This window comes from Aquarana catesbeiana, linkage group LG08 (genome assembly GCF_042186555.1).
Source record: "Aquarana catesbeiana isolate 2022-GZ linkage group LG08, ASM4218655v1, whole genome shotgun sequence".
Lineage (NCBI taxonomy): Eukaryota > Metazoa > Chordata > Amphibia > Anura > Ranidae > Aquarana > Aquarana catesbeiana.
In genome coordinates, this window is record NC_133331.1 from 91,718,448 (window position 1) to 91,743,296 (window position 24,849).

The 24,849-nt window shown below is 42.7% G+C and overlaps 1 protein-coding gene across 2 annotated transcripts in view; it reads right to left on the reverse strand.

Annotated features, from left to right (window-relative positions):
* Positions 1-24,849, reverse strand: part of SFXN2 (sideroflexin 2) — a 121,271-nt gene that overhangs the window by 67,029 nt on the left and 29,393 nt on the right. The window contains exon 2 of one of the 2 annotated variants that reach the window (XM_073596142.1): positions 10,330-10,505. The exons of the other annotated variant lie outside the window; for it this stretch is intronic. Within the exon in view, the coding sequence (XP_073452243.1) occupies positions 10,330-10,505 (176 nt within the window). The remainder of the gene's footprint in view (positions 1-10,329; positions 10,506-24,849) is intronic. 2 annotated transcript variants of the gene reach the window in all.

Genomic DNA, 24,849 nt, shown 5'->3' on the forward strand with positions numbered 1-24,849 from the left:
AGGAACACCAGGGATTTTTCACAAAGGAAGCAATACGAAGAGAACAGGATACTTTCTCATACAATTACATGGTACAACAGGCACATATCAGGAACATGAAATGTTTGGGTAACAAACACTTTAAGTGTCTCCGTATATATAAAACTATTTTTATTAAAAAAGTAACCCAAAAGTAAAAAATTCAACTTTTACAATACATTATCACTGGTGCATATCAGTATACAGGCAAATGCACTGAAAAATGGGCTCCTCACCAATGCGTTGCATCACAGAGCTACGTGACTTCCTAAAGGGATAAGCCATTCAGGGAGTGCCTTGCATTTTTCTCAATTAATGTAAAAAGTGTTTTCTGATTGGACGAGGTGGAGTTAGTGACATCAACCCCCCAATCAGAGAACGCTTTGCATTGATTGAGAAAAATGGAAGGCATTCACTGAATGTCCATGCCGAGTGAGCAACCCTCTTGGGTAATAGGCATCAGGACAGCCGCTTGACATGGGACTTGGTAAGTCAGCGAGGATCACGGCACGAGCAACAGCAACTACAGTAATTTTCAATTTGCACAAGAATTGGCTAGGTATGGAATGCACATACTTACATTGGACCAAGTAGAACTACGCAATTAAACCATACCTGGAATTCAGCTTTAAAGTAGTTGTAAAGGCAGAAGTTTTTTCTATCTTAATACATTCTAATGCATTTGACCAGTGGTGGGGTAGGACTTCAGCTACCTACACCCCAAATTTGGGGTCTCTGGAACCCCAGGCCACCGAGCTACAACCCTCAATCGTTTTTTTTTTAATGTTCATGGCAGGTGAGGTGCTGTCTCACCTGCCTCCCCTGACTGCACGTCTCACCGCGATCCCCGCTGAGCAGGCGGATGACAGGTCCATGTCTGCTCCGCTATGCAGACAGTCCCGCTTTCCTCTATGGAGCAATCAGGTGGAAAAGGACTTCCTGTCCGTTTCCATCCAATGCCATCTGATCTTGGCAAACAGCATTGGATCAGATGGCGGCAGGTGTCAGCTCGACATCCAACGCTCTATAGAGGACAATACAGGGTCCGATCAGGCCAGCCTGAAAAACTGACAGGTGAATCTGATTGGAAAGCCTATGTGAAAGGGGCCTTAAAGTGGTTGTTAAGCCACTCTAACCTGTTTGCACCATCAGTACTGCCTCCTATTGTAGTGTCCCCCTGTGTATGCTTTATAAAAACAAATGTTGCAAATACCTCATTTCAGAGCGTGATCACATGACTGGCCAGATCTCTCCTTTCCTACTCAGAGATGCAGAGGGCAGGGTCGAGATTCCCCCACTGACATCAGTCAGTAGGGGAGGAGGAGAGAGCCAGCCGGTCACGTGATCGCAATCTCCGCTCTGAAATGAGGTATTTGCACCATTTATTTTTATAAATCACACACAGAGGGGGACACTACAATAGGAGGCAGCGCGGATGGTGCACACAGGTTAGTTTTATTCAAGCAGCAGGAGGGGCGGGGGCGACACTGTCACGAGCTGACATGCAGGGAGGGAGGGGGGAGAGAGCACAGAGGAGAGATAGCAGGCACGTAAACTGGCCACAGTGTCAGGGCTCAGCAGCCTTGATACATCGTGGTCAGTTTACATAGAGGAGGGTAGAAACTGGATGGATCAGCCAGGTTTTTTTTAGGTGTTACATGGGGCCAAATGACACAACACAAGTACTGTGTCATATAATATGCTTTAAAAGGAACAGGATCTATTTTTTTGCTTTAAGCTTTGAACAAAAAAGCCTGGAAGTTGATTGGTTTCTATGCAGAGCTGCTCTCAGTTTCAGTAAATCAACCCCCACAGTGTCAATGCCAACGAATGCCGTGGTCTATGTCTGTTCAGTGTGACTGCAACACAGAGGTAGTCACTGTGTACCGAATCATTTAGGAATGCATGCCAAGTTCCCTTTTTGGTTGGCATGTGCAAGGACCATGCTATGGCATACAAACACCTGGTTGCCAACCCTGACAAATAACAGGTCAATGTTAATGCCTTACTATTTTTCAACGTAAATAAGCTAAAAGACTCCATTAATGCCATTTTGTTTCATAAAGGGAGATGGAGTTTCATTAGCGGAGAACTGATTTCCTAAGTGACAGAGCCCTTTTAATGGATTTCACACAAAAAGCTGATCATTAAAATCTGACAGCTTTATTGATCTATGCCAGCCACTGGAGATGTTTTGATACCCAGCTGTCCTCCCGTTGCCTAGCAACAATCTACCTGCATTAACTTGGAAAAAAAAAAAAAAGGCAAAACTAATTGTAGCACTGTCACGTCTATAACATTTATTTCACTAAATTGCTTAATTTTTTTGTACAAAAATGTAAAAATCTGCTAATACGGAACATTTTTTTTTTTTAGATTTTGTAAATCATCTATATTACACAGTATATGTTTGAATTCTGGAGCTGATTATTAAGAACAGGAAATCTGTCTGGATTGTCTATGGTAACCAGTAAGATTGTCATTGTTGTACATCAGTACCACCTTTGTGCACAACTACACAAATCCACAGCCCTTTGAACACCGCCTGCTCACAGGATTGAAGGAGGCCCCTGCGTGTCCTTCATTTATTAGTGATCACAGAAATCAAGGTTGTCACTTTGAAGGTGACCCGTGCTGCCAGGGAGGTGCTTTTTACTTGAGCGGAGTCGCTGATTTTCTAATTTATTCACAGCCTACGATAAGATTGTCTACAAAAAAGGCCAGCTGTGCGAAAACTGGAAAATTCAAACTGAAGCCTACAGCAACCCGTCAAACACTTGCTTTTTTTGGTAAAAAAAAAAAAAAGACAGCTGAAATCTGTCTGTGCGGTCTACTGCAAAAATTATACGTAGATAAAAGGCTAATTCCACCTTTTGCCAAAAATGAATAAATGCACCCATATTTGTTGAAAAAGATGCATTTGTTCATTTTTTGTGTTGGGACCTGCAAAGCATTGCGACTCTAATCCCAGGTGCAAACTATTCCCCCAGCCACAGGTCCATTCTAAGGTACAGACCTTTAGCTGGGGTAAAGCATGCTTGTTATACTACCTGTGGAACCTAAGGGGTTAATCCACTGCGTTGTGTAAAAAAGGCTGTTTGATCCTGTCTTCTCTGATCCTCCCCTTCTTCCACTGTTCCCAATCCATCTCATGATAGAACAGAGCCTTTGGAGTCACTTTGCACATGCTCAGTTTGGTGTGTATTGCTAGAGTTTATTTTTTTCTTGGGAGTGCATGTGATCAGCACAGGACCAATCAGCGCTGTTAAGACAGAGGGTCATGCAAACGCATAGGACAGTCAGAGTAGAATGAAAACTCCTCCTATAAGCTTTAACCAGACACTTCCAAAAAGTCACAAGACTGCTATATACTGCTGATGAGAAAAGGTATTTAGTAGAGCTGCACAATTCTGGATAAAATGGGAATCACAATTTTTGCTTAGAATAAAGAGCTCGATTCTCACAGCGTAACATCGCCTTTCACATTATACAAAAACATTGGGCTAACTTTACTTTTTAATTCATTGTAAGTGTAATTTTTCCCTAAAAATTGCGTTTGAAAGACCACTGCGCAAATATAGTGACATAAAATATTGCAACAACCACCATTTTATTCTATATATATATATATAATGTTTGGGGGTTCTAAGTAATTTTCTAGCAAAAAATACTGATTTTAACCTGTAAGCAACAAGTGTCAGTAAAAGGTTTACTCTTCAAGTGGTTAAACTGACTTCATTTACAGACCAAAGTTCTTCCCTTTGAGCTAAAAGAAGTAAATGTTACTTTGTATCTCTTCTCTATCTCTCAGCTCTGAGGAATGTTGATAAACACTTGTCTGTTTTGTTTTTTTTTGACAGCTGGGCTCTGCACTGTTTACATAGAATCGTGGAAATGGCTGATTAGGATCGTGGGGGGGGGGGTTGTTGAATCGAGATCGTGATTTTTTTAACGATTAATCGCGCAGCTCTAGTATTTAGCAGTTTATATTTAGTAAAATAATTGCATTTTCATGTTCTGTGTACTGTGGGAGACCGGATAAAGTGAATGCTGGTTCTGGGTTTAGTGACACTTTAACGATGATTCACATGTACGGTACCATTGCACTTGCACTTTATCGAGATGTTGCCATTTACACCCAACTACCTCCGATCTGATCTGCCTACACAGAGGAGAACAGATCCACTTACACCTGTTTTAAGTGGACCGGATAAGAGATAGGTGGGTGTAAATGGATCTGTGTCCATTTACACCCTCCGGTCCATGGGGTAAATGGACCGTCCCATGAGGACCTAATTGGAATGGACATGTGAAAGGAGCCATTGTCTTTTTATTCATAGATCTTGTGAATGGATCTGTAAATGAATGATGTAGCTGTGTAGGCGGAGTCACGTAAGTCAAACTCAACAAAAATATAGGATCCTGCAAGGAGATAACATGAAACATGGTCAGTAAGGTGGACTTAGCCTTAAAAACAGCCCACACAAAGAGGGCCTCTTAAGCGGAACTTCAGTCTGCTCTGGACAGGCTCGCCCCCCATCCCCTCCTTTGCCGCTATGCACAGATGCGCCCATGCGGATCCTTCTGGCCTTCAGATCATGGCATCTGCGGACACAGAACGATGTTTCCATACACATGCAAAGGTGGAGGAGATTTCAGACTTCCTTGCTGCCAGTGTTTGCGGATGCATGGGAAACCCACTGTGTGTGCAGAAAACTGGGGACCCTGAGACATACGCAGATGTGCCGCAGGACTCTCCCAAGCTTTGAGCCCTGGGGCACATCTGTACACATGCAGGGGAGAGGGGAGAATGTCTCACCTAGGCAAGACAAGAGGAAGTTCTGCTTTGCAGCACGAAAAAAAAACAAAGTTATGTCTATTGGTGAGAGAGGAAGAGGGGGGGGGGGGGGGGGAACGGTGCAGCCCTAGATGTAATTTAGGGTGAAGGTTCGCTTTAAAAGGAAATATAAACCCCCCAAATGATTGACAATTACAGTAACATGCACTGTATATCAAAAGTAATTGTTAATACAGTGGAACCTCGGATTACGAGCATAATCTGTTCCAGGAGTATGCTCGTAATCCAAAGTACTCGCATATCAAAGCAAGTGTTCCCATTGAAGTCAATGGAAATGAAAATAATTAGTTCCGCATTGACTTCAATAGGATGCAATACTGCATGCGGCCAGAGATGTGGGGGGCCCCCGAGAGCCTCAAAAATGTCCGAAAAGGCTCGAGGACACTTCGGCGGACCTCGGAAAGACTTCCTACCTGAGATTTGCCAAGGTCAGCCGAAGTGTCCTCGGGCCTTTCCGTGCATTTCCGAACGGCGCCGATCGGCTGCGATCGGCGACATTCGGCTCTGCTTGCCTCCGGCGCCCCCCTACCTCAGGCCAAAAGCGGTACTGCACACCGCTTTGGCCTGAATCGTGCTCGTTTTGCGAGACAACACTCGCAAACCGAGTTACGATTTTTAAAAATACAGTGCTCGTATTGCAAAACGCTCGTTAACCACGTTACTCGCAATCCGAGGTTCCACTACAATTGTTTTCACAATTTTTTTCATTCTTGCTGCTGATCTCCTGTGCTCTTTGCAGCCACTTCCTGTCTAAGGCCCCTTTCACATGGGCTGCTGTTCTGCCACTGTTAAAAAAAAGCAAATTCCAAGACTCCAGGCACAGCGATCACTTGCAGTTGTACATTGCGATTAGCTGCGTTTACATGTGGCTGCGTTTACATGTGGCTGCGTTTAGCTGTGGTGGAACATTCTTGCCATTTCTGATGTGCTTCCTGTTGGTTTTCCTTGTTGCCGCTACTATCCGCAGGTGAAATAGTACACTGCGATTACCTGTGGTTATGTGCAGATAGCTGCAATAAATCGGTCCTGGACGCAGTCAAATTTATTTTTTCTAACCGCACAAAACCCCATGTAATAAAATCGTTGCTACCCTGTTTCCCCGAAAATAAGACCTAGCGTGATTGTTGGTGATGGCTGCAATATAAGCCCTACCCTGTTTCCCTGAAAATAAGCCCTACCCTGAAAATAAGACCTACAAGGACTTTAACCAGGGCTTATTTGGGGGGTGGGTCTTATATTGCAGCCATCACCAACAATCACGCTAGGTCTTATTTTCGGGGAAACAAGGTAAATTCAGTGTGTGAATGGGGCCATAGGAAAGCATTGTCTGAATTTAGCTGCGGTAGATAAATTGATCTATCGGCAGTTAAAAGATGAATTCTATCCGCCCGTGAGAAAGGGGCCTAAATGGATGTACTCCAGAGAGGGCCGCATGATATTTCTCAGGGTGGGTTTCTACAGTTGACAACAGTGAATTTGTAATGTGTGTTAAAACCGTCACTTGATGTCCACATCAGAAGCTCACTTAACAATGCAGGAAAACAGCTGGGAGATAGGAAGAGCGTTGTCACCCTGTATAAGAAGTGCCTCAACAAGGACCTACATGGCAGGATCACCAGGTATTTTTTTAATAAAGGCTGCAGATGTAGTGTAAAAAGCATAAAAATAACCCTTCAAATTACATTAATATGTTAAAGCCTATATGAGATTTTAGAATGTAAATGTTACAAAGACAATGAGCACCAGCACAGCGTATGAATATTTTTTTAGGAATGAGGACACACAATTTCAAGCAGGCTACAAAATAAACGGTTTGGGTTGTGCTTGTATCGAACCCTTAGGCTAGATTTAGATGTGCTTCTAAACCTGCCGTTCCTCTGAAGATCGATCTGTGCTTGGAACACATTTCAGAGGAGATTGACAGGTGAGACAGCGATGTGACATTTCCTCACTGCCAATTTTGAACCCCATTTTTTTTTTTTAGAACGCGGGGCTTCCCCATTCTTTTGAGGAGGTCGCAACGGGGGGCTTGTTGCACAGCGATCGCAACATGGTGACTAGTTTTACAGGCATTGAGAAGGCAATACTGCTGCTGCCTCCTGCATGCTTGTTTGTCGAACTCCATGGGTACTTTTTTTTTTTTTTATCCCTATTGGGTTTTTTTCATTGAACTACCACGCTGCAAATGCCATAGCCATGTTTGGCACGCAGTTGTGGCGTGGTCCCATTGACTTCAATGGGCAAGTTTGACAGGTGAATAAGGTGGGCGATCCTGGACTTTGAGTGTCCTGTGAAAAAAAGGTCATGTGGCCTACAGGGCGTACAGGATTTTAACCCCTTCCCGCCGACAGGAAGGGGTAAATGGCTTATTTCCAGTCTTCTTCGTGTAAACACGGAAGCGACGTCACGTCACTTCCAGTGTACTCGCTGCCAATGGCGCCGTTTAAAAAAAAAAAAAAATGACAGTATTTAGAATCGCTGTTTTTGCCGATCTGAATACTTTGAAGTGCAAAGGAGGGATTGGAGGTCTTTTAGACCCCCAATCCCTCCATAAAGAGTACCTGTCACCACCTATTACTGTCACAAGGGATGTTTACATTCCTTGTGACACCAATAAAAGTGATCTTTTTTTTTTTTTTCAAAAGTGACAATGTAAAAAAAAAAAAAAAAGTTTTAGAGCGACCCCGTCCCCGTGACCTCGCGCAGCAAAGAAAACGCACACGTAAGTAATGTAAACGGTGTTTAAATCACACATGTGCGGTATCGGCGCCATCGTCAGAGCGAGAGCAAAAATTCTAGCACTAGACCTTTTCTGTAGCTCTAACCTGGAAACCGTTATTTTTTTTTTTTTAAAGCGCCGCCTATGGAGATTTTTAGGTTCCGTAGTTTGTCGCCATTCCACGAGTGTGCGCAATTTCAAACCATGATATGTTAGGCATCTATTTACTTGGCGTAACATCATCTTACACATTATGTATAAAAAAAAAAAAAAATGGGCTAACTTTACTGTTTAGTTTTTTTTTTTAATTCATGAAAGTGTATTTTTTCCTAAAAAATTGCGTTGACAGTGACATAAAATATTGCAACAATCGCCATTTTATTCTCCAGATTCTCTGCTAAAAAAAAATATATATAATGTTTGGTGGTTCTAAGTCATTTTCTAGCCACAAAATATGGATTTTAACTTGTAAGCAATGTCAGAAATAGGCTGAGGTATGAAAGGGTTAAATATGTCTTGTGAACCTGTAGGGTTTGATCACACTACCCGTTGCTGGTGTCCGTTTTGCCGGGTGGTAAAATGTGTTGTTTCTGCACATGTGTTGTTTCTGACCGTATTGCACGGTCTACTTTTTTTTTTAAACTTTGAGAATAATCAAATGTACATTCCATTGATGTCTTTCCATAGAAGGGGAGGATCAGAGAAGACAAGTTCAAACAGCCTTTTTACACAATGCAGAGGATTAACCCCTTAGGTTTCACAGTGAGTATAACAAGCATGCTTTACTGCATATACAGACTGATTTTACTTCAATAACACTTTAAACAGTGCAACACTATTGGCTGTTCTGGCGTCTCTTCCACCCCATCCCTTCTCTAATTAATAGGCATGCCTAGCATATTTGATACCTTGGGGGTACATGTTACACCCACCTATGTACAACAACATTTTTTGTAATAATCTTAGGATTAAATTAAATAATACTACCAGAAAGGGATGCAGACAGGAAAAATGGTGGCGTTCCCCAACATTAATGACTACTGTAGAAGGGTTAGTATACAGTGCATCCGGAAAGTATTTACAGAGCTTCACTTTTTCCGCATTTTGTTGTGTTGCAGCCCTATTCCAAAATTGATTAAATTTATTATTTTCCTCAAAAATTTAAAACCATACCCCATAATGACAATATGAAAAAAGTTTGTTTGAAATCCTTGCAAATTTGTAAAAACTAAAAAAAAACAAACAAACACAAAAAAAAAAAAAAAAAATTTCTTTTTTTAACATAAGTATTCACAGCCTTTGCCATGACACTCAAAATTTACCTCAGATGCATCCTGTTTCCACTGATCATCCTTGAGATGTTTATAAGGTCCCACAGTTAACAGTGCATGTCAGGGCACAAACCAAGCCATGAAGTCCATCTGTAGACCTCCTAGACAGGATCGTATCAAGGCACAGATCTGGGGAAGGGTACACTGAAGGTCCCAATGAGCACAGTGGCCTCCACCATCCGTAAATGGAAGTAGTTTGGAACAACCAGGACTCCTAGAGTGGACCGCCGAGCAAACTGAGTGGTCGAGAAGGGCCTTAGTCAGTGAGGTGACCAAGAACCCAATGGTCACTCTGACAGAGCTCCAGCATTTTACTGTGGAGAGCTGAGAACCTTTAAAGACGAACAACCATCTCTGCAGCACTCCAGCAATTAGGCCTGTATGATAGAGTGGCCAGACGGAAGCCACTCAGTAAAAGGCACATGACAACCCGCCTGGAGTTTGTCAAAAGGCACCTGAAGGACTCTCAGACCATGAGAAACAAAATTCTCTGGTCTGATGAAACAAAGATTGAACTCTTTGGCCTGAATGGCAAGCATCATGTCTGGAGGAAACCAGTCACCGCGCATCACCTCGCCAATACCATCCCTACAGTGAAGCATGGTGGTGGCAGCATCATGCTGTGGGGATGTTTTTAAGCGTCAGGAACTGGGAGACTAGTCAGGATCGAATGAAAGATGAACACAGCAATGTCCAGACATCCGTGATGAAAACCTGCTCCAGGGCGCTCTGGACCTCAGACTGGGGCGAAGGTTCATCTTCCAACAGGACAACGACCCTAAGCACAGAGCCAAGATAACAAAGGAGGGGCTACAGGACAACTCTGTAAATATCCTTGAGTAACCCATCCAGAGCCCAGACTTGAACCTGATTGAACTTCTCTGGAGAGATCTGAAAATGGCTGTGCATCAACGCTCCCCATCCAACCTGATGGAGCTTGAGAGGTCCTGCAAAGAAGAATGAGAGAAACTGCCCAAAAATAGCTGTGCCAAGCTTGTGGCATCATACTCAAAAAGACTTGAGGCTGTAATTTGTCCCAAAGGAGCTTCACCAAAGTATTGAGCAAAGGCTGTGAATACGTATGTACACGGGATTTTTAAAATTTTTTATTTTTAAAACTAATTTGCAAAAATTTCAAACAAACTTCTTTCACGTTGTCATTATGGGGTATTGTTTGAAGAATTTTGACGGCAATAATGAGTTTAATCCATTTTGGAATAATGCTGTAACAAAACAAAATGTGGAAAAAAGTGAAGCGCTGTCAATACTTTCCGGATGCACTGTAGGTTGGTCTATTCACCATTGCTCATTGGGAACCCCTGGTAAAGAAGGGCTGATCTATAATGTATTCGGTGTTAGTGTTATATAATGCTAGATAGAAAAAAAAAATACTTTGCAATTACCTGCAAGCCTCAACAAGCAGCTTAGCTCTGTCCAGCTCTTGCTCAGACACAACCACTGTCCTGGGGTCTGTAATATTGAAGAAGTGCTTCAAGCGACCGATGAATGTACTCTGATCCCATCTTGGGGCATCAATGTTAAACCTGGAAACATCGACTTCCATACTTCCTTGCCTTTCCTAAATGAAATTAGAGACAAGGTGGTTATGAAGTCAAAACACAATGCTGTGATGTGTCCGATAGATAGAAGAGACTTTATATAAGAAGGTAGACTCTGTTCTCTAGAAGGTCTATTCAGATTTAAAAGTACTGTATACCTAAAGCCAAAACCAAATTTATCCCAGGTTCACACGGACCTTTGGGAGTGGTTTCAGAGATATCTGTACAGGTTCCTGCACCAGTGGCTACTGAAACCGCCCCCGAAATCGCCAAAAGTTGTGCAGGAACTACTTTTGGGAATCGGTGCTGTGCCGCAAAGTCGTCGTTGCACCGATTCGGATGGTGCCATTGCCGGTGTTCTGTCGAGAAGTGCCCCCCATCGAATAGTGCCCGTGCATTTGCAGGACGGAGCGACACTTCAGCTGATTTGCCAATCAGCTCCAGTGACGTGACCATGGCGCATGCGCACATCATAGGAGGCATTTATCGATGGGAGATACCATTTAACGGCCACAATTGAAACCTATACAAACAGCGGGGGGACTGTAGTTCTCTCATTGTGCCTCACTGTTGCGGGGCGGCTTAACAGTGTGCTGATGGTCCGGTTTTGTCTGTGTTGCAGGGCGGATTTGCTGTGTTGAACGGCCGCTTTTGCCTGTGTGAAAGGGCGGGTTGCAACACAGACAAAACCAACTCTTCAACACAGCCACAAGCCGCCGTACAGCAGCAGCGATGCACAGCCTGAGGCCTACAGTCTCCCCCGCTGTTTGTATAGGTTTAAATTGTGTCTGTGAAATGGTATCTCCCATCAAGTGATACCTCTTACCATGTGTGCATGCACCCTGGTTATGTCAGCCCAGCTGATAGGCAAATCAGCTGTTGTGCTGTTCCGTACGGCGCATGCGCAGTACATACCGGGCACTTCTCAATAGCGGGCACTTCAACAGAACACCGACAATAGCCGCCAATTTGACATGTCAAAACGGCCCGATGTGAACATAGGCTTAATGTTGTGTATAGAGTGGTAAGGGGTTAGGACCCCTGACAGGTTTTTTTTTCACTGCTGTCTGTGACTCTGGGGAGATTCACTCTATTCTGGTAACCACTGCACTCGGCTCTCTACTCCCCTCATAACACTCTGTGCTAGATGAGCAGCACCAGCCAATGGGGTTGATTTACTAAAGGCAAATCCACTTTGCACCACAAGTTCACTTGGAAGTGCAGTCACTGTAAATCTGAGGGGAAGATCTGAAATGAGGGGAAGCTCTGCTGATTTTATCATCCAATCATGTACAAGCTAAAATGCTGTTTTTTTATTTTCCTTGCATGTCCCCCTCGGATCTACAGCGACTGCACTTTCAAGTGCACTTTCAGTGCAAAGTGGATTTCCCTTTAGTAAATAACCCCAATGTTTTAGGGCTCACTCACAGGGGGGCAGTTAAGCTTACAATCTAATGCAAGTAAATGCATGTAATGGATGGTGGGACAGTATTTTTGGGGTTAAAACAGATGATGAGGCGACAAATCGGCTAAGGGCTTGGTAGGGTGGTAACGATACCGATAAAGTATTTTCACGAGTACTCATGAAAATGCTCCAATATCCGAAACCAATACCTTTGCGGTGCAAATTGAGCCCATACAAAATGAATGGGCTCAAATGGCACTGTAAAGAATCGCATGCAGTTTGAACAGGAATGCGGTGTGATTCCTGTCCAAATCACATGCGGTTTCCCGCACGGCACCTGTGTGAACCCGGGCTTGTCAGTGATTTCAGCCTGGGTTCACACAAGAGTGGTGCGGGAAACCACATGTGATTCGGACAGGACTCGCACCGCATTCCAGTTCAAAAAGCCCGTTCATTATGTATGGGCTCAAAATACACTGCTAAGGTATCAGTACTCGTACTGGGCGATAAAAATCAGGTATCAGTGCCACCCTAGGGCTCGATTACACATGAGGCAACCCTTGAAGAGCGATCTGGGGTGCATTAAATGGGTATTAAACCCAAAACCAAAAACGTAATATATTGCAGCTTGCCAATTATTAGATGTGGTGGCTGCAATAGTTTTCCATTTTTAGGCCTTTTCCCTTCTGTTTCACCTGGTGATCTGGCCAGTAACATACCTCCTGTATTAGAGTGCCCCCCTCTGGATGACACCTTTGGACAGCAGTGTTGTCAGTCTGGGGGAGGGAAATGTTAGATGTACTTGCAGATTTAGGTACACTAACAAATTGAAGCCAAACTTCAGCTCACACAGCAGTTACACAAACAGTTGCAGCAACCGTTTTTTTTTTTTTGGTTTGGGATAAAGGTTTTTACATAAATAAATCAAAGCCGATCGTTGTAAGCACCCCTGTCAGTGGAAATGGTTTGTCTCAACCCTCTAACTGCTACATTTTGTTCTGCCAAAAAATACAACAGACATACTGGCAGGATCACCAGGTGAAAATAAAAGAAAGCAAGCCTTAAAAAAGAAAATGAATGCAGTCATAACATCTAAGAACTGGTAAGCTGCAATATAATAAAATGTTTGCTTTTGGGTTTAATACCGTTTTAATTAAAGTGGAATTTTAGACCAAACATAAAAGGGCGGAGAGGCAGGAATTTTAACCACTGCCTGACCAGGCCATTTTTTTGCGATACGGCACTGCGTCGCTTTAACTGACCTATGCCCTAGTCGTGTGACGTTGTACCCAAATTAAATTGATGTCCTTTTTTTTTCCCCCACAAATAGAGTTTTCTTTTGGTGGTTTATGATCACCTCTGCGGTTTTTATTTTTTGCGCTATAAACTCGAAAAGAGTGACAATTAAAAAAAAAAAAAAAAAAAATTTTTTACTTTTTACTATAATAAAAAAACAAAAAAGCAAAAAGTAATATTTTCATCAGTTTAGGCCAATACGTATTCTTCTACATATTTTTGGTTAAAAAAAATAAAATAAACAAATAATCGCAATAAGCCTATATCAATTGGTTTGCGCAAAAGTTATAGCGTCTACAAAATAGGGGATATATTTATGGCATTTTTATTATATTTAAAAAAAATTTTTAAACTAGTAATGGCGGTGATCAGCGATTTTTAGCGGGAGACTGCGACATTGTGGAGGACAGACTGGACACCTTTGACACGACATTTATACAGCGATCAGAGCTAAAAATAGCCAGTGATTAATGTATAAATGTCACTGGCAGGTAAGGGGTTCTAGCGTTAAGTGTTCCCTAGGGAGGTGTTTCTAACTATGGGGGGGGGGGGGGGGGGGACTGACTGGTAGTAGAGAGAGATCGCTGTTCCTGATCACTAGGAACAGCAGCTCTGCCTCTACTTTCCTGACAGAACAGGGGGGTCTCTCTGTTTACATTGACAGATCCCTGTTCCGGCACTCTGAGGAGCGATAGAGGGTTGTCGGCGGACACCTATACCTCAAAGTGGCCGCCGTACACTTACGGCGGTTTGTGCAGCCGTGCCAACCTTCCACAGTATAATGACGGCGGTTGGTCGGCAGGCGGTTAATGCAGAAGAGAGACATGCTGCATTAAAGTTACTTACCTGCCTGTCCCCCCCGTACAGTGAGCTGTGTGAATCTGACTGAACTTCCGCACATACGTAGGAGTGATGTCATCCCCGCCCGGACATAGTAAACAGCTGGCGATCGAGACCCAGAAGCCGGACGCCTGAAGAAGTCAGTGGGGAGCTCCGGGACGCAGCATCTCTGGAGCTGAGGCAAGTATAGTTCCACTTTAACCACTTGGGCACCTAAATCCCCCTTCTGCCCAGACCAATTTTCAGCTTTCAGCTCGGTCATTCTTTGAATGACAATTGTGCGGTCATACAACATTGTGCCCAAATGACATTTTTATCATTTTTTTACCACAAATAGAGCTTTCTTTTGGTGGTATTTGGTCACCTCTGGGTTTTTTATTTTTTGTTAAAAAAATTAAAAAAGACCGACATTTAAAAAATTAAAAAAAAATAAATACAAAATTGTTTTATATTTTGTTAATAAATTTTGCAAACAGGTAACTTTTCTCCTTCATTGATGTACGCTGATGAGGCTGCACTGATGGGCACCGATAGGCTGCATTAATGGGCACTAATAAGGCAGCACTGATGGGCACTAATAGGCGGCACTGATGAGGTGGCATCAGTGGGCACTGAGAGGTGGCACTGATGGGCAGCACTGAAGGGCATTGATAGGTGGCACTGATATGTGGCAGTGATGGGCACTGATGGGTGGCAGTGATGGGCACTGATTGGCACTGGTAGGTGACACTGATAGGCAGCACTGCTAGGTGGCACTGATTGGCAATACTGGTGGGCATTGATAGGTGGCACTGATGGGTGGCAGTGATGGGCACCGACGGGTGGCAGTGATGGGCACTGATAGGAAACACTGATAGGCAGCACTGCTAGGTGGTACTGATTGGCACCACTGGTGGGCATTGATAGGTGGCTTTGATTGCTGGCACTTATGCACTGGTGGGCACTGATTCGTGGCACTGTGTGGGCACTGGCAGGTGGTACTGGCGGGCACAGATGAGGTGGCTTTGCCTCTTCCTCCTCAGGACCGATGTCCCTTGCACTGAAGCTGGTGATCGTCTTTTTTTTCTCCTCACGCTATCAGAATGAGGGAAAAAAAAAAGGATTATCGATCTTCTGTTTACATCACATGATCAGCTGTCATTGGATGACAGCTGATCACATAGTAAAGGGCCGAAACGGGCCCCTTACTCCGATCAGTGATCATCCAAGTCTCGTTGACTCGGTGTTTACGGGGCATGCGGGGAGCGTGCAAAGGGGAGGACGTCTATTGACGGCCTCCTGGCAAAGTAGATCTGCGATGTAGCCGTCATTAGTGCGGATCTGAAGGGGTTAAGGTAGTTCATAAAATCATATATATCTCTTATCACCTCCTTCCATGCTCTCATGCTGGACTTCTCCAGAGCCTCTTCCAGCCTTTGGAACTCTCTACTACAATCTCTTCAGGTCTCCTCCTCTGTCCACCTTTAGGTGATCCCTGTAAACTCATCTCTTCAGGGAAGCCTATCTTGTCTTTACCCAAAAACTGAACTTTTTACTTTCTCTATCAACTCATCACTCCCCCCCCCACCCCCACAGTTATATCTCTACCTTAGTGATAGATTGTAAGCTCTTATGAGCAAGGCCCTCCTAACCCTCTTCTATTTTATTATATTGTAACTGTACTGTCTCCCTATATGTTGTAAAGCACTGCGTAACAGGATGGTGCTATATAAATCCTGTATAATAATAATATCCCGATGTGCTATTCAACGCTGCAGTTATGGTGAACAGATGGTAGGAGATGACGGCTTGAGATATGATATATATTATATTGGGGATGGGGGGGGGGTGTTTGTGGCACTTTAAAGCATATGAATAATAAAATAATGCAAATGATACTGATGTCAAAAACGTATAAAAATCAGCCAAGCATATGTAAGAGAATTTAAATAGAAGCCTGTCACAAGACTTCAATATACATACAATGTGCTGAGAGCTATACATGGACGTCTATTTAAAGATCTTGTTAGGAACCATATACAGTGACCTCTACAATACTGTTATTTGGTGAACAGAGAACTGAAATGAACCACTGCTGACTCAGATAACATCCAGACAGAAAAGTCAAAGGTAAGGACGTTCACTGGTTACAAAGTGATTTATTGCCCAGAATTAATTCACCCAAGTAACTGGTAACGCCATTTGTAAAGGACTTGGTGAAGCCCACCTTTTTCACTCAAGTGTACTTTTTTATTCTACTCATGTAAAATGGTGTAAATATTATACAGATATAAAACACTGTATACTAAATGCTCATTTACACAAGCACTCTGAAAAGTGATCCATGGTATATTGCTTTTCAGAGGGCCTTTGACAGGCATCTGAGGAGGTAATATATCGCCTCCTCACTGCTTGTTTTAACCCCTAAAAGCCTGCACTGACTTGTTGATTAGTCGTGTAATGTTTGTATATGTTTTTTTTCCTTGGCTCTGTATCTGAGTTTGATTGGGTCACGTTTGGTAGCTTTTACTGCCTGCCAGATGGGACAGCAGGGAGAATTTCTTCCACACTGCACAGGTATACCTCTGTACAGGTGCCTCTGTAGCTTAGGGGTAACAGTAAAAACGTTCTTATAACCCTTCAGCTGCAAATATGTAAACTAAGCCAAACTATCAAGATGTAAAAAAAAAAAAATAAATAAATAAAAATGCCCCTTCCACTGTAACACAGAGGTGAATACATTAAAGTGAGATTAGGGTTTTTTTTAATTTAAAATAAAGATGTTCTATTTACCTGCTCTAAAACCATATTGCACAGAGTGGCCCCTTACTTCCTCTTTGGCAGTCCCCCACTGGCACTCTCTGCTCCTTCTCCTGTTGGTACCTCCCTCCTGTATACACACACTCCCAAGCTGGACTGTGCGTGTCCATAGACACACACAGCACCAGTAAGCCATACCCCCATTCCCTCATCACAGGAGTCTGACTGACAGCAACAGCCTATGGTTCCCACTGTTGCTGAGAGACCAGAAAGTGAGGAGAGCGGTGCTACAGCTGGGAAAGCGCATGAGAAGTGAGAGGAGGCAGGTAAGTGTTTATAGACGAGGTTGGGAGGGTAGAATAGGAAGTGGGGCGTTTCTAACCTTAAAGCGGAGTTCCATCCAAAAATGGAACTTCCGCTGTCCGGAGTCCTCCCCCCCTCCGGTGTCACATTTGGCACCTTTCAGGGGGAGGGGGGTGCAGATACCTGTCTAATCCAGGGATTTGCTCCCACTTCTGGCAAAAGATCGCCGCAGTACCTGCGGAGATCGATGCCATGTCCGGTCCCTCCTCCACACCCCCCCCCCCGCTGTCTTCTGGGAGGCACACAGGTCCCGGAAGACAGCAGGGACCACGCAGAACGCGCAGTGCGACTCGCACATGCGCAGTAGGGAGTCAGGCTGTGAAGCTGCAAGGCTTCACTTCCTGATTCCCTTACTAGCAATGTCGGCCCCTCCACCCGGAGCCGAGGGGACAGATCGGCTTTGGGTGAGGACATCGCGGGCGCCCTGGACAGGTAAGTGTCCCTCTTTTAAAAGTCAGCAGCTACAGTATTTGTAGCTGCTATTAAATAAAAGATATGTGGCGCTATTCCATCAATCAGTAGTACCACTCAAAATATAAAATGTAATGGGCCGATCAAACCCCACCTTCTACAGTGAATATCCGGAGAAAGTACCCAATAAATATTAGCATACCAAGTGAATAAAAAACGGTGGTGCTACAATTCTAAGGTATGGGAAAGTATAAAATCTATAAATATACTATCAAGTGCTTAATCAACAATACCAGTTTCTCCTCGTTAAGTAAAAACAAAATACTTTTCTATGTGAATCTGTGAAAAAATAAAACTAACTTCTCAAATAAGATGCTCAAAACCAAAGTACATGTGATAATAATAAATCAGTGCCTTACAAACAAATCAATAACTCATACATATTCACTGTAAATGAAATAAATAAATATATGGATATAAATATAACTAATATGGTAAAGTGACCCTTAATCGTGAGTTTGCATATACAAATATTGAAGTGACAAAATAGTGCAAAGATATCATATGTTCAGCATAAAATGTGCAATAATTGATACACGGCCAAATGCAAATTTCAATCGTACCATAAAATTATAATAAATAAGTAATAAAAATAATAAATTAATAGGGCAGCCAATCCCACCACAGGGATGCTGTCCCAAACAGTGACAATAGTGTAGTAAAGTCCAAAAAAATGCAGTAGTGGTAGGTGTTTTCCACAGCAAAGTCTTTACACACAGTGCTAAACCAATGTGCAGTGATTTTTTCTTTTTTCTATGCACGTTTTAGTGCATCTCCCAAGTGTTTCCCCCAGCCTCTCACCTCCAGAAGCGGCCCCCAATGGGCCAAGTAGAGCGGGTGGATAATAACTAGGAAAGGATGTGTTCCCTGCAGCGTGTCTTTATGCATCAAATGAGTCTGTCTCTCATCCCCAGCTTCCAGCGCTTTCAGCGGTCCCAGCAATTTAATCAAGAACAGAGGAGAGGTCTCATGGTGTAGTATTTAAAAACACATTTATTCGAAAAAAACGTAATAACTTACATTAAAATAAGCAGCAAACGATAGATGTAAGCAAAGCTTCCGGGTTCGGCCGTCCCCGTGAAGCGTCGGCACCTGACTCCTCCTACCCTGACGCGTTGCGTCACAGCACGTGACTTTATCAAAGGGATTATTTTAATGTAAGTTATTACGTTTTTTTCGAATAAATGTGTTTTTAAATACTACACCATGAGACCTCTCCTCTGTTCTTGATTAAATTGCTGGGACCGCTGAAAGCGCTGGAAGCTGGGGATGAGAGACAGACTCATTTGATGCATAAAGACACGCTGCAGGGAACACATCCTTTCCTAGTTATTATCCACCCGCTCTACTTGGCCCATCGGGGGCCGCTTCTGGAGGTGAGAGGCTGGGGGAAACACTTGGGAGATGCACTAAAACGTGCATAGAAAAAAGAAAAAATCACTGCACATTGGTTTAGCACTGTGTGTAAAGACTTTGCTGTGGAAAACACCTACCACTACTGCACTTTTTTGGACTTTACTACACTATTGTCACTGTTTGGGACAGCATCCCTGTGGTGGGATTGGCTGCCCTATTAATTTATTATTTTTATTACTTATTTATTATAATTTTATGGTACGATTGAAATTTGCATTTGGCCATGTATCAATTATTGCACATTTTATGCTGAACATATGATATCTTTGCACTATTTTGTCACTTCAATATTTGTATATGCAAACTCACGATTAAGGGTCACTTTACCATATTAGTTATATTTATATCCATATATTTATTTATTTCATTTACAGTGAATATGTATGAGTTATTGATTTGTTTGTAAGGCACTGATTTATTATTATCACATGTACTTTGGTTTTGAGCATCTTATTTGAGAAGTTAGTTTTATTTTTTCACAGATTCACATAGAAAAGTATTTTGTTTTTACTTAACGAGGAGAAACTGGTATTGTTGATTAAGCACTTGATAGTATATTTATAGATTTTATACTTTCCCATACCTTAGAATTGTAGCACCACCGTTTTTTATTCACTTGGTATGCTAATATTTATTGGGTACTTTCTCCGGATATTCACTGTAGAAGGTGGGGTTTGATCGGCCCATTACATTTTATATTTTGAGTGGTACTACTGATTGATGGAATAGCGCCACATATCTTTTATTTAATTGTATTTTGGGGAACTGAGTGGACCTGTCTATGTTGGCGGCTCTCCATCGGGTGGTTTACCGTCAGGTTCAAGATTTTCTTACCCACATTGTGGTTTTGCGCACTAGTTCCCATTCATCTATTTGTAGCTGCTAACTTTTTATTTTTTTCTTTAATGCAAGGAATGCATTTAGGCCTCATGCACACAGGGCATTTGCCTTTCCTCCTGGCAGCAGCATTTTAATAAAAAAAAAAAGCTTGATGTGAATGCGTTTAGGTGCGTCAAGTGCTTGGGCGCTAATTAATTTAATTAGCCAGAATAATAATATATTTTAGCCATTGAAATGAATTTACGCTCAAGCGCCTAGCGTTAATGCACATCTATAAGAGTTTAGGTGCATCAAGCCTTTTTTCTGCCAAAACGCTGCCGCTCCTGGACACGCTGTCAGTGGGGTTGTTCTGCCTATAAACACCTATGTGTGCATGGACACATTGACTGACATTGAGGGGTGTTTAGTGGCAGAAAAAAGAAAAACACCAGATGCCCCTAAAAGCAGCGTTTTTAAAGCTCAGTGTGCATGAGACCATAAAGTGGTTCTAAAGCCTAAACATTTTTTTCATCATTTACCACTTCAGCCCCGGAAGGATTTACCCCCTTCCTGACCAGGCCATTTTTTGCTATACAGCACTGCGTCGCTTTAACTGACAATTACGCGAAGCTGTACCCAAACAAAATTTACATGCTTTTTTCCCACAAATAGAGCTTTCTTTTGGTGGGATTTGATCACGTCTGAGGTTTTTATTTTTTGCGCTATAAACAACAAGAAAAAAAAAAAACGAAAAATTTTGAAAAAAAAAAAAAAATTTTTTTTTTTTACTTTCTGCTATAATACATATCCCAAAAAATCTATATAAAGAAACATTTATTCATAAGTTTAGGCTGATATAAATTCTTCTACATATTGTTGGTAAAAAAAAAAAAAATATATCGCAATAGGCATATATTGTTGGTTTGCGCAAAAGTTATCACGACTACAAACTATGGGATAGATTTAGGGAATTTTTTCTTAATTGTTTTTACTAGTAACGGCGACGATCTTCGACATTGCGGTGGACAAATCTGACCCCAAATGACACTTTTTGGGGACCAGTGACATTATTACATTGATCAGTGCTAAAAAAATGCACCGATCAATGTATAAATGACACTGGCAGGGAAGAGGCCCGCGGAAGCATTTGCCCCCTTAATGACCAGGCTCTTTTTTGCGATACGGCACTGCGTTGCTTTAATGACAACTGCGCCGTCATGCGACGCTGTACCCAAACAAAATGTATATCCTTTTTTTCCCACAAGACAGAGCTTCCTTTTGGTAGTAGTTGATCACCTCTGTCGTTTTTTTATTTTAAACAAAAAAAAAGACTGACAATTTTTAAAAAAAACTAATTTTTTGTACTTTTTGCTATATTAAATATCCCCAAAATTAAAAAAAAAAAATCTTCATCAGTTTAGGCCAATATGTATTCATTTACATATTTTTGGTAAAAAAACAAAACAAAAAAAACCCCACGCAATAAGCGTATATTGATTGCGCAAAAGTTATAGCGTCTACAAAATAAGGAATAGATTTATGGCATTTTTATTATATATATATATATATATATATATATATATATATATATATATATATATATATATATATATATATATATATATACACACACACACACACACACACACACACACACACACACACACACACACACACACACACACATATATATATATATTTTTTTTTTACTAGTAATGTTGAGGGTCTGCGATTTTTAGTGGGACTGCGACATTGCGGCAGACAGATCGGACTCTTTTTTGGGACCAGTGACATTCATACAGCCACTGATTACTGTATAAATGTCACTGGCAGAGAAGGAATAACACTAGGGGGCAATCAAGGGCTTAACTGTGTTCCCTGGGTGTTTTCTAATTGTAGGGGGGATGGGCTACCTAGGACATGACAGAGATCGCTGTTCCCAATGACTGGGAACAGAAGATCTCTGACATGTCACTAGGCAGAACGGGGAATTGCCTTGTTTACATAGTTAAATAAAAGAGAAGCCGCGCTAATAAAGTCCCAAATATTGCTAGCGGATCCTTGATGGCATATCATGACAGTATGTGTCCATAATCAGAATGATGGGGTAGATCTCATTCACAATGCCACCACAGTGATTCACATCAAACAAGTGTGCCGCCACCTTAAGAAATTCCTGTTTACCAGATAGCAAGCAAACAAGGCATATGGCTATAGCCCAGCCAAGGCCTTTACTTGCACAGAAGATCCTATGGACGATTGACCGTGTATCTCACACATTGACAACACTGTAGAGTCCGTGACCATCTCATTCCAGAATGACCCAAAAAGAAGGACTGGCCATAGCATAATATTGTCTAACTTATTTTTATGTTAAAATAAGTTATTGCACTTACATTGCTAGTAAAAAAAAGCGCATAGATTAAAACATGGCAAGCCGGCTCGCAACAAGGACCCTGTCAGAAACCATTAATCAGACTGAGACAGAAGTACAGTTAAATCACACTTGTTTAATAATAATTTTTAAAAAAAGGTAAAAAGAGTAAACGTAGTCAAAACAAATCCAGAGTTCAGGAACCGGAAGGGATAGTCAGGCAAGCCAAAATATCAGGGAGCCAGAGATGAGCGCAGTAGAACAGCAAGCAGGATCTGGAGCCAGAAGGAATGTCAGCCAAGCAAGTCTTTAACAGGAACACAGGAGAGCGTCTCTAGAGATGTGCAGAGATCATCTGGGCTGGACGGCTTAAGTAGGATATCATCAACAGATGAGTAACTGTGGAGAGAAAGGAGCTGGCAATTAGCTGACAGCTGAATGGCCAGCTTTGAGAAGAAATGGCTGAGCCCAGCCCTGACAGTACCCACTACTCAATGACCCCTCCCCCTCGGAGGACCACCAGGCTTGAGGGGAAAACGTCTATGGAAATCACAGAGGAGGACAGAGGCATGTACGTCCAAGGATGAGACCCAAGAGCATTCCTCTGGACCGTACCCTTTCCAATGCACCAGATACTGTATGCACCCACGGAACCTACGGGAGTGAACAATACACTGTACTGCATACTCCTCGTGGTTCTCAACCTGTACAGGGTGAGGACGAGGCACACAGAGGTGGTAAAGCGGTTGCAGACCAAAGGTTTTAATAAGGAGACATGAAACACATTTGAGATACACATATTAGAAGGAAGGTCTAATGCGTAAGCCACTGGGTTAATCCTGCGAAGAATACGGAAAGGCCCAATAAACCGAGGTGCAAACTCGGTTTATTGGGAAAATAAATGAGAAAAATCACATTGGGTAGCCCATGTAAGCAAAAATGGAAGCCAGTTCCTTAAAAGTGGGCAACTTCTTAGGTGGAATACAATGGGACATTTTCGAGAAGCGGTCCACCACCATAAGGATAACTGTGTTGCCCTGGGAGTTGGGTCACTCCACATTGAAATCCATGGACAGGTGGGTCCAGGGCCTCTCTCCATTGGGCATGGGTTGTAGGAGGCCCACTGGAAGATGTTGTGGAATCTTACTCTGAGGACACACGGAACAGGCAGCCACCAAGGTGGTTACATTAGTATGTAGACTAGGCCACCAGAATTGTTGGCAAATGGCCCAAAAGAGTTGATTCTTCCCAGGGTGGCCAGCAGCCTTTGGAGAATAGTAAGTCTGGAGCATGGCAGTATGGAGACTCTCTGGGACAAAGCAGCGGTCACAAAGTTTCTCAGGAGGAGCATGGACCTGAGCAGCAAGAATTTTGTCATCCAAAAGGAGAAGTGAGACTGGTGCAAACCATAGCCAGAATATGATCAGGAGGAATCACAGGAACTGGAACCAACTCCATCTTGGAAGTGGAGGAAAATTGTTGTGACAAAGCGTCAGCCCTTACATTCTTAGTACCGGGTAAGAATGAGATAATGTAATTGAAACTAGACAAGAAAAGAGCCCATTGCGCCCTTCTGGGAGAAAGGCGTTTAGCCTCAGACAAGAATGTGAGATTCTTATGGTCAGTAGAGTGAGAACCGGCACAGTGGTACCGTCGAGGAGATGTCTCCATTCTTTAAGGGCTAAAAATGATCGCTAACAGCTCTCTGTCACCAATCTCGTAATTGCACTCCGCAGGTGAGAATTTCTTGGAAAAGTAGCCACAAGGAAGCATAGCGCTCTCAGAGGTATGACGTTGAGACAGAAGGGCGCCAACTCCAGTCTCGGAAGCATCAACCGAGGATAAAAGGTAATGTAGGATCAGGGTGTGCCAACACAGGAGCAGAAACAAAGGCAGCCTTGAGACTCTCAAAGGCCTTAAAGGACTTAGGAGACCAACACTGTGGGTTACAGTCCTTTCTGGTCATATCAGTCAGGGGCTTGACCAGAGACAAAGAGTTACGAATAAACTTTCGATAATAGTTGGCAAAGCCAAGAAAACGCTGCCGAGGACGTAAACCTATGGATCGGGGCCACTGTAGGACTGCTGAAAGTTTCTCTGGGTCCATCAAAAAACCAGCAGTGGAAATGACATAGCCCAGGAATTTAACCTGTTCATGATGGAAATCGCACTTCTCCAGTTTACAATAGAGACTGTTCTGAAGTACATGACAGACATCTGTGTGGTGGCTTTCCAGAGAAATGGAAAATGTGAGGATATCGTCAAGATAAACCACCATACATAACTGCAACAAATCTCGGAGGACATCGTTAATAAATGCCTGGAAAACTGCTGGGGCCTTACAAAAGGCCAAAAGGCATTACAAGGTACTCATAATGGCCTGTTCTGGTATTAAACGCAGTTTTCCACTCGTCGCCCTGCTTAATCCTCACCAGATTGTATGCCCCTCTTAAAATCAAGCTTTGTGAAAACCGTTGCTCCCTTGAGGCGGTCAAATAACTTCGTAATCAACGGAATCGGATAGGCATTCTTAATCGTGAAATGATTGAGACTCCTATAATCAATACAAGGTCTCAGTTCACCACTCCTCTTCTTCACAAAGAAGAAAACAGCACCAGCAAGAGATGAGGATTTGTGGATG